At 39.2% G+C, this 13,932-nt stretch overlaps 2 protein-coding genes across 4 annotated transcripts in view; one reads left to right on the top strand and one right to left on the bottom strand.

Moving 5' to 3' along the window:
- Positions 1–1,222, bottom strand: part of si:dkey-98f17.5 (uncharacterized protein LOC569123 homolog) — a 61,209-nt gene extending 59,987 nt beyond the window's left edge. For all 3 annotated transcript variants that reach the window (XM_034170217.1, XM_034170218.1, XM_034170216.1), the window contains exon 1: positions 1,079–1,222. In XM_034170217.1, coding sequence (XP_034026108.1) covers positions 1,079–1,190 — 112 coding nt within the window. In that variant the 5' untranslated portion in view covers positions 1,191–1,222. The remainder of the gene's footprint in view (positions 1–1,078) is intronic.
- A 4,288-nt stretch (positions 1,223–5,510) lies between these two features.
- slc2a11b (solute carrier family 2 member 11b) overlaps positions 5,511–13,932 on the top strand; it is a 31,750-nt gene continuing 23,328 nt past the window's right edge. Inside the window, exon 1 of the mRNA XM_034170215.1 lies at positions 5,511–5,787. Within this exon, the coding sequence (XP_034026106.1) occupies positions 5,749–5,787 (39 nt within the window). The 5' untranslated portion in view covers positions 5,511–5,748. The remainder of the gene's footprint in view (positions 5,788–13,932) is intronic.

Raw genomic sequence — 13,932 nt, 5'->3', positions numbered from 1 at the left:
AGAGGTGGTGCAACAAAATACTAGTGATGTGTTGGAGCGTTCTTTTGTTTTTCATGATTCCATAATTTTTTCCTCAGAATTAAGTGATTCCATATTTTTTCCCTCTGCTTGGTCTAAAAAAGTAACCATTACTGACTGCCACAATTTTTTTTCCCTGATTTCTTATAGTGTTTCTTAAAGCCAGAAAATTGCCATTTGAAATGACTTTAGTTTTGTGTCATGTCTGTGATCTGCTTTTTTTCTACAAAATTAAACAACTGAATGAACATCCTCCGAGGCCGGTGATTCCATAATTTTTGCCAGGGGTTGTACTCTGAGCGTCATTGGTGATGGTATCCACAAAGTTGTATGACATTGTACACGGTGAAAACAGTGATAACAGTAGAAGCTACGGAGTGCACGTAACAAGTGACAGCTGGTTGTTTTCAGTGGCTCAAATATGGCGGCACGTTGCTAACCTGATGTGATGTAGCTCTGCTGCCACCTGTTTATGACTGATGGATGGAGGGGCTTTATTGAACATGTACAAACTGTACATAAGACAACAATCTAATTATTAATAATAATATAATGTAAATAATTTTGTATATATATATATACTTTGCACTAGGACTCCAATTACACAACTGCAAATTATGAAGAAGACAACGCTCATACGGCCGAGGGTATTTTAGCATTGCATTATATTTTAAATGCACCAGTATTATCTGTATTTCATTCAGCTGATTTCTGACAGTTCTGTCACAGCATAACTCATGTTTCGGCCCATTTTTTATTTGTTGTGCAGTTTCTATTTTGATGCCGTTCAATGATCCCTTCAACTCTCTTAATGAAAATCCACCAGTTGGTTAAACTACACTCTGCTTTTACGACTCACTTGTTTTGCTTTAAAAGTGTTTGAAGCTTGAATGTTCATTTCTGTGATTTATTTGCTGGTGATTCTGGACTGGTTCTGACCCGGTGTATTTATATTCGGGTATTTTTTAACTTAACATGACACCTCGCGCGCTTCTCTTCAACTTTACGGTGGTTCCTGTCCGAGGGGCTCTGAAAATTCACTTTAATGCTCTTTCTTTACCGTTTTCGGCGTCCACGTACAAACTGTGACACTCCTTCAGGATCCTCTCGCTTGGTGTGGTGATAGCAGACTCCAAAGGGTTCGCCACTGTGCGGGACTTTCTGCCTGACATGGCGAGAAAACACAGCAGCAGCCGCAGCCTCGCTGCTGTTGTTGCTATAAGACGGCGGAAGACTTTCAGGGTTGCACCAAGGTTCAACAGCGCTGATGCAGCGCCCCCGTGCGGTCAGACACGAACAGGACGAACTTAGTGGGGACGATTTCATACTGTACGCGTAATAATAATAATAATAATAATAATAATAATAATAATAATAATAATAGCTTTGCCTATAATAACCTACCATCCCTGGTTCTCAAGACCATCTAAGTGGCTCTACTCTACTCTTTTCTACTCTTCATTTTTACTCTTCCTTTTTAGATATTTAAATATACCTTAGTATACTAGCATAGTTCCACCTTAGAACTGGAATATAATATATAAGATATACCTTACTGAATTTTCATGTACATAGGTCCATATCTGGGCAGTTCTAAAATTCCAAACACGGAATATAGTGAATGAATGTAGTGAAGTGTTTTGAAGTGCCATATCAATACATGAAATGCATGGAATAACAGGGAATTACATTGAAGAAGTGGAATAACATGGAATGTATGGAATTACATCGAAGGTATGGCATAATATGCAATATATGGAATTACGTCGAAGAAATTAAATAAGATGGAAAATATGGTATTCCACTGAGTACATAGCATACATGGAATAACAGGCAATATATGAAACCTCACAGAAGAAAAGGAATAACATGGAATATATGGAATTACAATATGGTATTACATTGAATGTGTGGAATAACGTGAAATATTTTGAACATCATGTAATCATGTACAGCTTAAAACTTTCCTTTTTGCTAAAGCTTATAGTTAGGGCTGGATCAGGTGACCCTGAACCATCCCTTAGTTATGCTGCTATAGACGTAGACTGCTGGGGGGTTCCAATGATGCACTGTTTCTTTCTCTTTTTGCTCTGTATGCACCACTCTGCATTTAATCATTAGTGATCGATCTCTGCTCCCCTCCACAGCATGTCTTTTTCCTGGTTCTCTCCCTCAGCCCCAACCAGTCCCAGCAGAAGACTGCTCCTCCCTGAGCCTGGTTCTGCTGGAGGTTTCTTCCTGTTAAAAGGGAGTTTTTCCTTCCCACTGTAGCCAAGTGCTTGCTCACAGGGGGTCGTTTTGACCATTGGGGTTTTACATAATTATTGTATGGCCTTGCCTTACAATATAAAGCGCCTTGGGGCAACTGTTTGTTGTGATTTGGCGCTATATAAAAAAAAAATTGATTGATTGATTGATTGATCAACATGTAATTAATATACATATATTGACTGACTGAATGAAGTGAATTTATTTAAACGAAGGAAAGCACACAAAAAAGAATCCACAAGAAAAATACTTCAAAAGAAACTTATTGCTTCCCCTCACTATTCATATATTAAAAATATAACGCAATGCTAAAATACTCTCGTACATATGAGCTTTCTGTTCTTTATCATTTGCAGTTTAATTATTAAGATCCTGTTGTCTTCCATGCATTATATATGTTCAGTGAAGGCCCTCTATTAATCAGTCAATCAAAAACAATATTTACGTTTTAACAACGTCTGCAGGAGACTTGCATGTGCGTTTACATAATGTTGTGCAAATCAAGGAATATTCGGAGATCACCCTCTATGCATTTGCTGGTATTAATGAGCCAAATTTAACTCCATAGGTAGTTAGCTTTGAGTTAGCGTGCACGCTTACGCCGCAGAATGTGTCATCAGGTTACAAAAAGAGCGTTTAAATAATATATGAGAGAGATGCATATAAGCACGAATCAAGCGGTTTTGAAGAGACCAGCCACTGACGTCACGGTGCAGCTAGACTGTGATTGGCTGTCATCCCCTGCCACTCAAAAACAAAGCAAAACAGATTCAAACAGAATGTGACATTTTAACCTCTTAAAATACCTCTTAAAATATGTGAAGGTTAGCCATCTTTGAACTTGTCCAAGATCTTTGTCTGAAGAATGTTCCCTGTGAATTTGAAGACTGTGGTAGTACACAGTAAACTTTGCTGAGTAAAATATACTCTGCTGGGATAACATTTGGTCCCAGTCTAAATAGAGTTAAATATAGTGTATCACAGTGCTAAATCAACTCTATCACAGAGTAAAATCAATTCTTATTGGAGTAGAAACACTTGATTTAGCAAGATGGTAGAGCTGATTTCACTCTATAACATATGTCTTTTATGTATGTATTTTATTTTATTTAAACTGTGACCAAATGTTATCCCAGCAGAGTAAATTTTACTCAGCAAAGTTTACTGTGTAATAGAATTGGACTTGTGCTGTACACAGACGGACAGATGGACAGACAGATGGACGGATGCCAGGTCTTCGCAATACCCAATGGCCACATGTTGGCCTCGGGTAAAAATAATAACTTAATTACATCACCACATAAATCCAAGATATGCATATTCCATGAAGTTACATGGACCACATAGACTAATGCAGTATCTGGAATTGCATGGAATAAGGGGAATAACATGTAATATATGGAATTACAGTAGAATATACAAAATTACATGGAATATTTGAAAACACACACATACACACACTTTTTTCAGCACTTACTTATGTAAGGGTTATGTATTTACTCAGTCAAAGCACTTTTTTCCATTTCTTTTTCATAATGCAACAATAGTGAACCATGCAGAACAGGTGGTTCTGTTGCATAGCAGATAGCCTATAAACAGACTGGTGTTGAATTCCAGGTTTTCCCGCTTCAAATTGTCTGTTTGTGACCTTTCATAAAATATTTCATCTGCATTATCCTAATCCACCAAGCAAATCAAAGCTGATATAGTGACGAGAAAATGAAAAATAACTTCAGACAGAATTTAACATTAAAGAAAGCACCCAGTGTCCCAGAGTTTGCATTTCTTCTTCTCTCTGTTGTTTTTAGATTAAGATGTACAGTTCAATCCAAATTATTGGTTGAGTTAATAGTATTTTAAAAAGGAATAGTTGCACCATCTCTCATGCTTAGTTATCATGTTACGGGGTAACATGTCATACCCCCAACCCAGTCTCACGGTACGTCGTGATTCAGCAGAACGAAATATACATTAATCTATTGGTTCATCATATTGTCACGAAAAGTGCACGGGTGTACGTAATTAAAAGTGCAACGGGGGAGGGGGTCGGGGTGATTATGGTTAGGGTTAGGGGAAGGAGTAGTGTTAGGTTAGGGTTGGGGGTAGGAGTAGGGTTAGTAATAGTGAGTTTAAAAAAAACCCATCACGAAAATTTTAATCATTTCTTGACAGGAGGACTAAAAAAATGAGACTGGCTGCATACGTCGTTAGAATCCAATGGACGTCAACCTTGTTTGACCTTTACCTTGGAGACCAAGCATTCAGCATAGTCAAAACTATTCCATTTATTAATCCTTTTATTTCAACCAATAATTTGCATCACTTGTTACCAAAATTGGAGCAACTTTAACTTTTGACCCCTGTACAAACTGAAACTGACCTTTGTCACCATTTTCGCTGTTTTTACCCCATAACTCCAGAACATTCAGTCATAGATAGTTCAAACTATACCTTTTTCAAATCATTATGATCAGACAAATAGTTTTCAACATGATTGGAGCATTTTTAAATTTTGACCCCTGTGTAATTCTTTATTGACCCCTGTAGCTCATTAGAGGTCAGCTCCAGGATGGCTCCATATCAGAAAATAAACATTAGTTAATTTAGAATATGTGTGGCAAATTCCATGCTTTTATCACAATTTTATTTTATTTTTTTTATTTTATTGTTTTGCTATGCTGCCCCACTACTGATAGACAACTGACTGGTGTCATTCATGTGATGCTCAGAACACACCATGATTCATGACAGGAAAAAAAAACAGAACCCATTTGCTCCCTGTGCTGTACAAACTATGTAAATAGTAACGTGGAGTTGGACACACAAGTTATGCACTTGGACTATGCACTTTAGACTGTGCACCACACTGTGTATTATAGTGACAGAACCTACTCTTCACTTTGGAGCTGGCGTAAATTTGACCTGTAGTTTACTAATAAACAATCTGTGAATTTTGTTTCCAGGTGAATTGTTGTTTTAACAATCTCATGGACAAATGAATGAGGTACCCAGAAGCTCTTACAGAATTTACACTTTATAGTGAGTAAATGTGGAGTTGTTCAGGTGAGATATGCACAGCAGATTTACATGGAACTTCTTCAAAAATGTTTCCATTAGTCACATATAATTTAAACAACATGTAGAAAATGCATTTAGTGATTTAAGTTCTTATATTTGGTAATGATTTTGGTTGGATAATACTTGAAAGGTATGATAAGAAATTATTCAGTGTTTGCAGCAAAGGCTGATGAGTGTGATTCAGATTTATACAGGCCAGCATTCTTTGACGCAGGAGCACTCGGCACCCTGTGGGAATGCGCTTTAGGAGTTAAATCCCCCCACCAGAAGCACAGCTCACATGTTGCACCTGACTACATTCTGCCATTATGTGAGTCCTTCCACTGAAGTGCAGCCTCTATTTCAAACGCTTCATTGAAACAGTGTTTCCCAGCAGCCGTCCCAATGGACCAAAGTGAGGACTCTGAGCAATTAAAGAAACGAGTAAGTCTGAGAAACATTTTTAATGATGCGTTAGTTCAAAGTGATATTGTGGCTAGACAACATCCATGTTAAACACTTCTACTGGAAACAATCAAAACAGCCTGATTTTATTGGAGGAAAAACACTACTTAAGTATACCAATTTTTGACTGATATTGATTTTTTATTTTTGTCTCATCAGAGATTAAATTTGAACAGACAACCTCCTAGTTTCTTTACTTTCTGAGCAGCACAGTGTGTTGCACTTAAATCAGCCCTTCTGCAGTTGTAAGTGTCATGTCTGTGTAACTATTTGAACAAATCACTTTACTGCCGAACTGCAAAACACTAAAAATATCAGCTGCTACAATGGATGCAGATGATGAGGGTGATTTTGTTATTTCACATGGTGTCATTTTGCAGTTTTTGCTCAGTTAAAGTCTTAATGTTTATAGTGATTGTTTTATTTCTATGCCTTTAACATCCTAATGCAAATACAGAGAAAATTTGTCAGGGTTAAATTCCAGTGTTAAGGGCCCCTTCACGCATTGTACAAATAAGTACAACTCAGAGCGACTCACGGCGGAACAGCTCGTATGAGCGAACCACACCAACATCGAGCTGACGGGCAGGCGTGCACGATGCTGCTGTGAAGGTTCGTGCATATGACGGTGTCTTTTGAGCAGGAACACAGTGCGAGCAGCTACTCCACATCGCACTGCTGATGTGAGAACAATAAAATAAAAACCAACTGTATAATTAGGTTGATAGAAATAATACATAAAGGGGATGCAATACAGAACCCGCGGTTAAGTAACCCTGGTTAAAAAGAAAATGTCACTCACGGGATTCAAACCTATAAGCTCTGATTACCAAATGGAAACTTTACCACTGCGCTACCATCACTGGCCTGTAATTAGTGTGGAAAAATGCCTGAAAGACATGAAGGAGGTGAACTGGTGGGTGGAGGTGCCGCTGCAGCCCGGAGCAAAGGCGAAAGATGTTTCATATATTTCCATGTGAGGACAGCAGGCAGAGACATGCGCCTCACAGAGGAATGTTATAAGTTCATGTCCTTCTGAACACGAAATGTGTTCTCAAGCTGGGATGTCTAGGAGCAGAGCTCTTTACAGCTGCGGCTGTGAGCGGACATGCCCCCCCCCCCCCCCCCGTTCAGTGCCCAGACCAACGTGTCACTCTGTGTTATGTGGTCATTCATTTTTGTTATTTGTTATGTAATTGCATATGTAGGTATTGTTGTAATTATTGATATAACTGTCGCGGTGGTTTCTGTGTTTTTAACGTGTGCACTGAGCCGTCATCCAGCTGTCAGTGTGCTGTGATCAGCTGACAGGCCCCTCCCCGTGCTGTGTGTGATCAGACCTGGCTGTCCGGACCCCATGTGATCAGATCTGTACATACATATAAGCATTTTGTTTAATGGAATTAATGGAATCCAGATTGCTCAGGGATCATATTTCTTCAGCATTTTCTCACTGTGCTGGCATTTAGTGTGGCTCCAATGGCGTGGACATCAAAAAACTTTGTGCTGTCTTCTCGCCAAGAGAATCTGCTGGACACTCTGTGGTCCAGATAAAAAAGATTAAAAAGTACACAGCCACACTGTCATTTTCTTCAGTTAAGCCTGCATCCGTATTTGTTCTTTCTTCTCATGGGGAATTCACACCCCACACGGGAGCTCTGGCCAAACAGAAGCACCAGATACCTGTAGGATATAAACGCATGAGTGGTGGAGGACAAAACGGTAAACAACTGTGCAGGCAGCAGGAAAGCTCTAAGCCTGATTTCTTCTGTTGAGGGAAGGCCTTTCAATACTGACATGGGTGCTTCTTTTACCCCTCTCTTAAGCCATGTACTTTCCCGGTCCAAAATGTGAATGTGGCCATCTTAAAAGCAATGTCCTTTGTCCTTAAGGTGAAGGAAGACATATGCTGCGGCATTTTGGGATTGCCTTTCATTGCTATGCTGATGATACTCAATTGTACATGCCGATAACTGCTGATAATCTCATCCACATAAAATCTTTAGAAGATTGCCTTGCATCAGTGAGAAGCTGGATGTCTAGTAACTTCCTACTTTTAAACTCTGATAAGACTGAAATGATGGTTCTTGGTCCAGTGAGACATCGGCATCGATTGACCAGTTAGCGCTCAGCCTAGGCTCGTGTGTCATACATCACACTGACAAAGTGAGGAAACTTGGTGTAATTTTTGATCCTACATTGTCCTTTGACCTCCACATTAGAGATATTATGAGGACTGCTTTCTTCCATCTGCGAAATATAGCGAAAATTCGTCCCATTCTGTCTATGGCTGGTGCTGAGACCCTGATCCATGCATTTGTCTCTTCTAGATTGGATTATTGTAATGTTCTATTTTCTGGGTTACCAGCATTAGGGGTCACCAATTGGTTCAAAATGCTGCTGCCAGACGTTTATGATAGATTTAACATTTCTTTATAATAGTTCAGACAAGCTGCGCGGTGCGTTGACACATCACTCACACACAGTGTTTTTGACTTGCTTGTGCAATGTTCACTTGAAGTTCACATCGTTAATGCCTGATGGGGATTTTGAACATTTCAAAATTTTCTTTGCAAATGTGCACAAAGCCATGCACAGTTCACAATGGTTTACAATGTGTTTTTAGACGAGTTTCCTCTTGTGCACAGCAGAGTGCATGAAAGTGCACGGATCAAAGTCGCACAAGTGCCAGGGGCCTTAACTCATGATGATAATCCCCTAAGTGCTTATCAGTTGCATTATCCCACATAACATCACTTTTACAATGAATGCTGGTATGACAGAGAAAGCTAAGATAATTAACATCAAACTGTAATGTACACAAAAATGCCAAATGATCAGAAAAATTAAAATGTCCCCCCCCACCTTTGACATATGTGTGTACTTGAAACATGCTATGCCAGTCTTATGTGCAAAACCATGTCAGAATAGTATCTTTGTTTCTGCAAGTTTGTATTTTTAGCAGCATTGACTTGTTTACAACACCTGTTTCTTGTTTGTCACATTCTGAATTTTCTGGGACTGCATTTGCCCAAATTTGAAACCAAATATAGTTGCCTCTAGGGACTATTGTCTACACATAAGTATCAGTGGACCATATGCTAATTTACTAAATTCTGAAAGTTAGAAAAGGAAATCAGAAAAGCTATCTGGGACCTCAGAAATTATTATTAATTAATTAATTAATAATTATTGCTTGATCTCCAAAATCAGTCTATGCAAGCAAAATTATCTTCAGTATGAGTGTTGTCATTAGTGCCACTTCCAAATTAAATTCATGATACGTAATTTATCCTAAACTTATGATCTGTTGTTTTTTCAAACTTATGCAAAAATAAATCTTGAGAAAAAAAAATACAGTATGTAATTATTAAGAGCCTGTTCTTTCATATTTATGAATACTTTTTACCACATTGCAGTTGTTTTTTTAATGAAAACTCAACCTATCATTCTTTTTAAGTTCTACACATGTGGTGATACCTTATTTACACCAGGATGTTAATAAAATCAGTGCTGGCTATTCTCAGAATAAAGTACTTATATCCACAGTTTCAAATTGTATAAGTCAAATGGTGTCCACTTTATGGTCTTCTCAAAACATTAAAATTACTGTTCTGGATGCTCAGAATGCATCTGAGCTTATCTAGAAACTGTTGGCTTCTGGGGGCCTAAAGCGGTCCCCAGACCCCGGCCTATGGGCTTCGGCCCTGCGGGCCTCGCACTTTGTCCCCCCCAATTCTAGTTCCAAATTGCACCCTTGATTGTCTACCGAACATTCTATTCTTGGTATCACCACAAAGCCTCCATCTTTGGACCTTGGTGCCAAGTGGTCACACTTCAGGATGAAACACCTTGTCTTTGTCAACAAAGTCAACCGACAGCTTATAAAACTTAAATTTAGCATTCACATTAGAAGCTAAAGTCAATCAAAATTGCTGACATTATCATTAATAATGTTTATAAAATCATTATTCCTGGTCTGCGGTAAAACTCTTAATATAAAAAGTCACATTTCAGTTGTTTCAGTAAATGCCAGTGGGCCCTCCCCTTGTAAGGCCATAAACCATAGGTTGGTACATATGGCTTAATACGTTCCTTACAGTAAGAGGGTGCAAAACTATTCAGATGTTTGGTTGTCAACATGCTCTGTGGTATCATGTAATGCCTTGACGCGTGCAGTGATCAAGAAAAAGACATGGCACAAACTCATCAACGCTGGAAAGTGCTTCAAGTTTTATTAACATGCTAATGTAAATTATAGTAACAATAATGTAATACTGATGCAGAGGCCTGCTACACCAGAGAGGACTCAGAGTGCAAAAACACCAGTGAGACAGCCCACAGAGGCAGGGTGTAAAATGTGTTATCAGACAGCATAGCTAAGTTTCTAGAATTGCATACAGGAACATTAGAGCTGAATAAGGACTGAAATTCTGTAAGTCCAAATGGGAAAATCTGTCAAGAAATAATTAAATAAATAAATAACACTAAAAACCATGATGCTGCACCCCAATCTCTGAGAGTGGCTGCAACAGATTCCAGGAATATCTGAGGTCTAAATCCAGATGAGTACACTCCTCAGAAAAATTCCAGCCCAGTCTCACATTTGTTTTTCATGCTCCTATCACTAAATGATTCAAATTTTTGTGCCGGTGTTTTTTTTTTACTCACTGTTACTAACCCTACCCCTACCCCCAACTCTAACCTTAACCATAACCTAACCCTACTCCTTCTCCTAACCCTAAACATAACACCAAGCACTTTTAATTTCATGCAGCCATCACAGATTGTATTAGAATAAATTCGTGCTCCCATTACGAACATTTTGCACTTTTTGTGACAATATCACAAACCAATAGATTAATGTACATTTCATGCAGCTGAATCAGACTGGGTTGAAAAATTCTGTGTGCAGAACTCTCAAAACTCAAGCATGTAGCAGAAGATCAGATCTTAAAGAAGCCAATTAGCAGCATTAAAACCTGCAGGCTGGTTGTCACGTCTGCTGCTTGGCAATTGCCAATCAACATTCAGTTGTTTTGCCGTTCACCTTTCATAAAGCTATACCATCACTGGTATGGTGACCATGAGGGTGGGGAGGGGGGAGTATTGCAATACAATATAAAATCCAGATGAAAACATTTTCAGACTTAAGCAGAACTCTCATTACTTATTTTTGGCAACAGATTGTTTACTACAGTGGCAACAAAACAATTGGCTACCCAATAAGGGCATGTAATTGTGAATAATCTGGGGCAATCCTGGCACCGCAGACAGTTGCAACCTAACGTCAATGTTTTGAAAATGCTCGAAAAATTCATGACGCTGTGACCCATTGTGAGCCAAAAAAGTGAACAATAGGATTGTAATCTGTACAGATGGGAGTCATATGCACCTGTTACTTTAATTTTATAGACTGCTTTGGTTTTTATTTCATTATTGCATTTTGAAATTTCTGCTTGAATGTGGATTCTGATTTGGACCAGAGCAATTTCATTGATCTGAGCAGGCAGCAATCATCTGCTGCGGTGTGCAGTAGCTGTGTGTCGGGACTCGGGAGGGTGATTTGCACAGCTTAATGCTCATTGCTCTTGCAAGGGCCCCACAGAGGTTTGCCCATAGGTTGTATGGAGTATTTGTTGCATACCAGTATACCAGAGTGCACGCGCAATATGTCTGTCATTTGTACAGATGGCTTTGTTGATATTTCATCAGCACCTCTTTTAATAAATAATGTCCACTTAAATATGAATTGATCAACTCAGTTATTTTGATGATGCCAGGCTGCAGTCTCAGAAATTAAAATACAATGCAGATTGTGTTATATGTGAAGTGAGTGCACTACAAAGACTCACTCTTTGCTGACCTCTTTAAATCTCCTCTGGAAATAGAATATACATCCATAATCGAATAAAACACACCACACTCTTCAGAAGAACACATTTTCAAATGCTAAAAGATGCATTTTAACTTTGTAACGTGTTGTTGTACCACAGACATTAGTACATATGCACGATGTGAGCAAATGGTGCTGAGTTCAATGGCATTTGTAGTGAGTGATGATTGGTTCAAATCGGATGACACAGGATCGCTGCCTGACTGTTGTGGGCAATCAGAGCTGTTTCACTCTTATTTGGACTCTGGACGGCAGTCATGTGATAATGTATCATTAAGGAATGTAACTGCTGTCAAGTGGGTTTGTGTTTCTCAATGTTGGGTGGAAATGTCAAGCGCTTGCCATCTGCTGTGTATTACAGTTCAGTGTGGTCAGCTGAAATGATCAGTGATGTGTTTTCAAGTCTTTTAGTGTTTGTGTGAAGGCTAAAGAATTGGATGATATGGGGTTTGTTGTATGATGACAATCAACCAGTAACTAGTGCCAAAAAAAAGTCATTTAAAAATTAACTTGTTTATCATTCAGTTACCCATTATTCTTTTGTGTGTGTTATCCATTTGGATGTGTAGCAGTGCAGAATAAAAAAGAATAAAAAAGGAAGAAGTCCTCTGCAAGATAAGCCAGCAACAGTCACGTCTCCATGATGCAATGGCAAATTTTGAATAAGAAGCAAGCTTCAGCCTTGTGCGAAAGCCAATGAAAGCTAGAGATTTATTTTGGACACAAACATGCAGAGAATGTTTTCAGAGCGTTCTTAACTTAGTTTCAAACTTTCAAGGAAAAAGACTGGTTCAACTCCAAACACATTTTCACTATAGTGGCTCTTTTACCCCTAATTACAACTTCACCTTTTCCACATTTTGTTATGTTACTGCATTATTCCAAAATGGATGAAATATTTTTTTTCTTCTAAATTCTACACACATCACCCCATAATGACAATGTGAAAAGTTTTTTTTTTTTTAGATTTTTGAAAGTTTATTTAAAAAAAAACTAAGAAACCACATGTTCATAAGTATTCACAGCCTTTGCCATGAAGCTCAAAATTGAGCTCAGGTACATCCTGTTTCTACTGATCTTCCATGAGATGCTTCTACAGCTTAACTGGAGTCCACCTAGAGTAAATTCAGTTGATTGGACATGATTTGGAAAGACACACACCTGTCTACACATAAGGTCCCACATTTGACAGTGCATGCCAGAGCACCACCCAAGCATGAAGTCAAAGGAATTGTCTGTAGACCTCTGAGACAGGATTGTCTCAAGGCACAAATCTGGGGAAGGGTACAGAAACATTACTGCTGCTTTGAAGGTCTCAATCAGCACAGTGGCCTCCATCATCATCAAATGGAAGAAGTTCAGAGCCATCAGGATTCTTCCTATAGCTGTCCCCCCGTCTAAACTGGGGGGACAGCCTTAGTCAGGGAGGTGACCAAGGACCCAATGGTCACTCTTTCAGAGCAGCATTCCTCTGTGGAAAGACAAGAATTTTCCAGAAGGACAACCTTCTCTGCAGCAATCCACCAATCAGGCCTGAATGGTAGAGTGGCCAGACAGAAGCCACTCCTTAGTAAAAGGCACATGGCAACCTGCCTGGAGTTTGCCAAAAGGTACCTGAAGGACTCTCAGACCATGAGAAACAAAATTCTCTGGTTTGATGAGACAAAGATTGAACTCTTTGGCGTGAATGTCAGGCATTATGTTTGGAGGAAACCAGGTACCATCCCTACAGTGAAGCATGGTGGTGGCAGCATCATGCTGTGGAGATGTTTTTCAGTGGCAGGAACTGGGAGACTAATCAGGATTGAGGGAAAGATGAATGCAGCAATGTACAGAGACATCCTGGGTGAAAGCCTGCTCCAGAGCACTCTTGACCTCAAACTGGGGTGACGGTTCATCTTTCAGTAGGACAATGACCCTAAACACACAGCCAAGATATCAAAGGAGTGGCTTCAGGGCAACTCTGTGAATGTCCTTGAGTGGCCCAGCCAATTCAGACCTGAATCTGATTGAACATCTCTGGAGAGATCTGAAAATGGCTGTGCATTGACACTCCCCATCCAACCTGATTGATCTTAAGAGGTGCTGAAAAGAGAAATGGGAAAAACTCCCAAAAGATAGGTGCACCAAGCTTGTGGCATCATATTCAGTGAGACTTGAGGCTCTAATTGCTGCCAAAGGTGCATCAACAAAGTATTGAGCAAAGGATGTGAATACTTATGTACACG

Source organism: Thalassophryne amazonica, chromosome 5 (genome assembly GCF_902500255.1).
Source record: "Thalassophryne amazonica chromosome 5, fThaAma1.1, whole genome shotgun sequence".
In the NCBI taxonomy this organism is placed as follows: domain Eukaryota; kingdom Metazoa; phylum Chordata; class Actinopteri; order Batrachoidiformes; family Batrachoididae; genus Thalassophryne; species Thalassophryne amazonica.
This window is presented reverse-complemented; position numbering and strand designations above follow the sequence as displayed.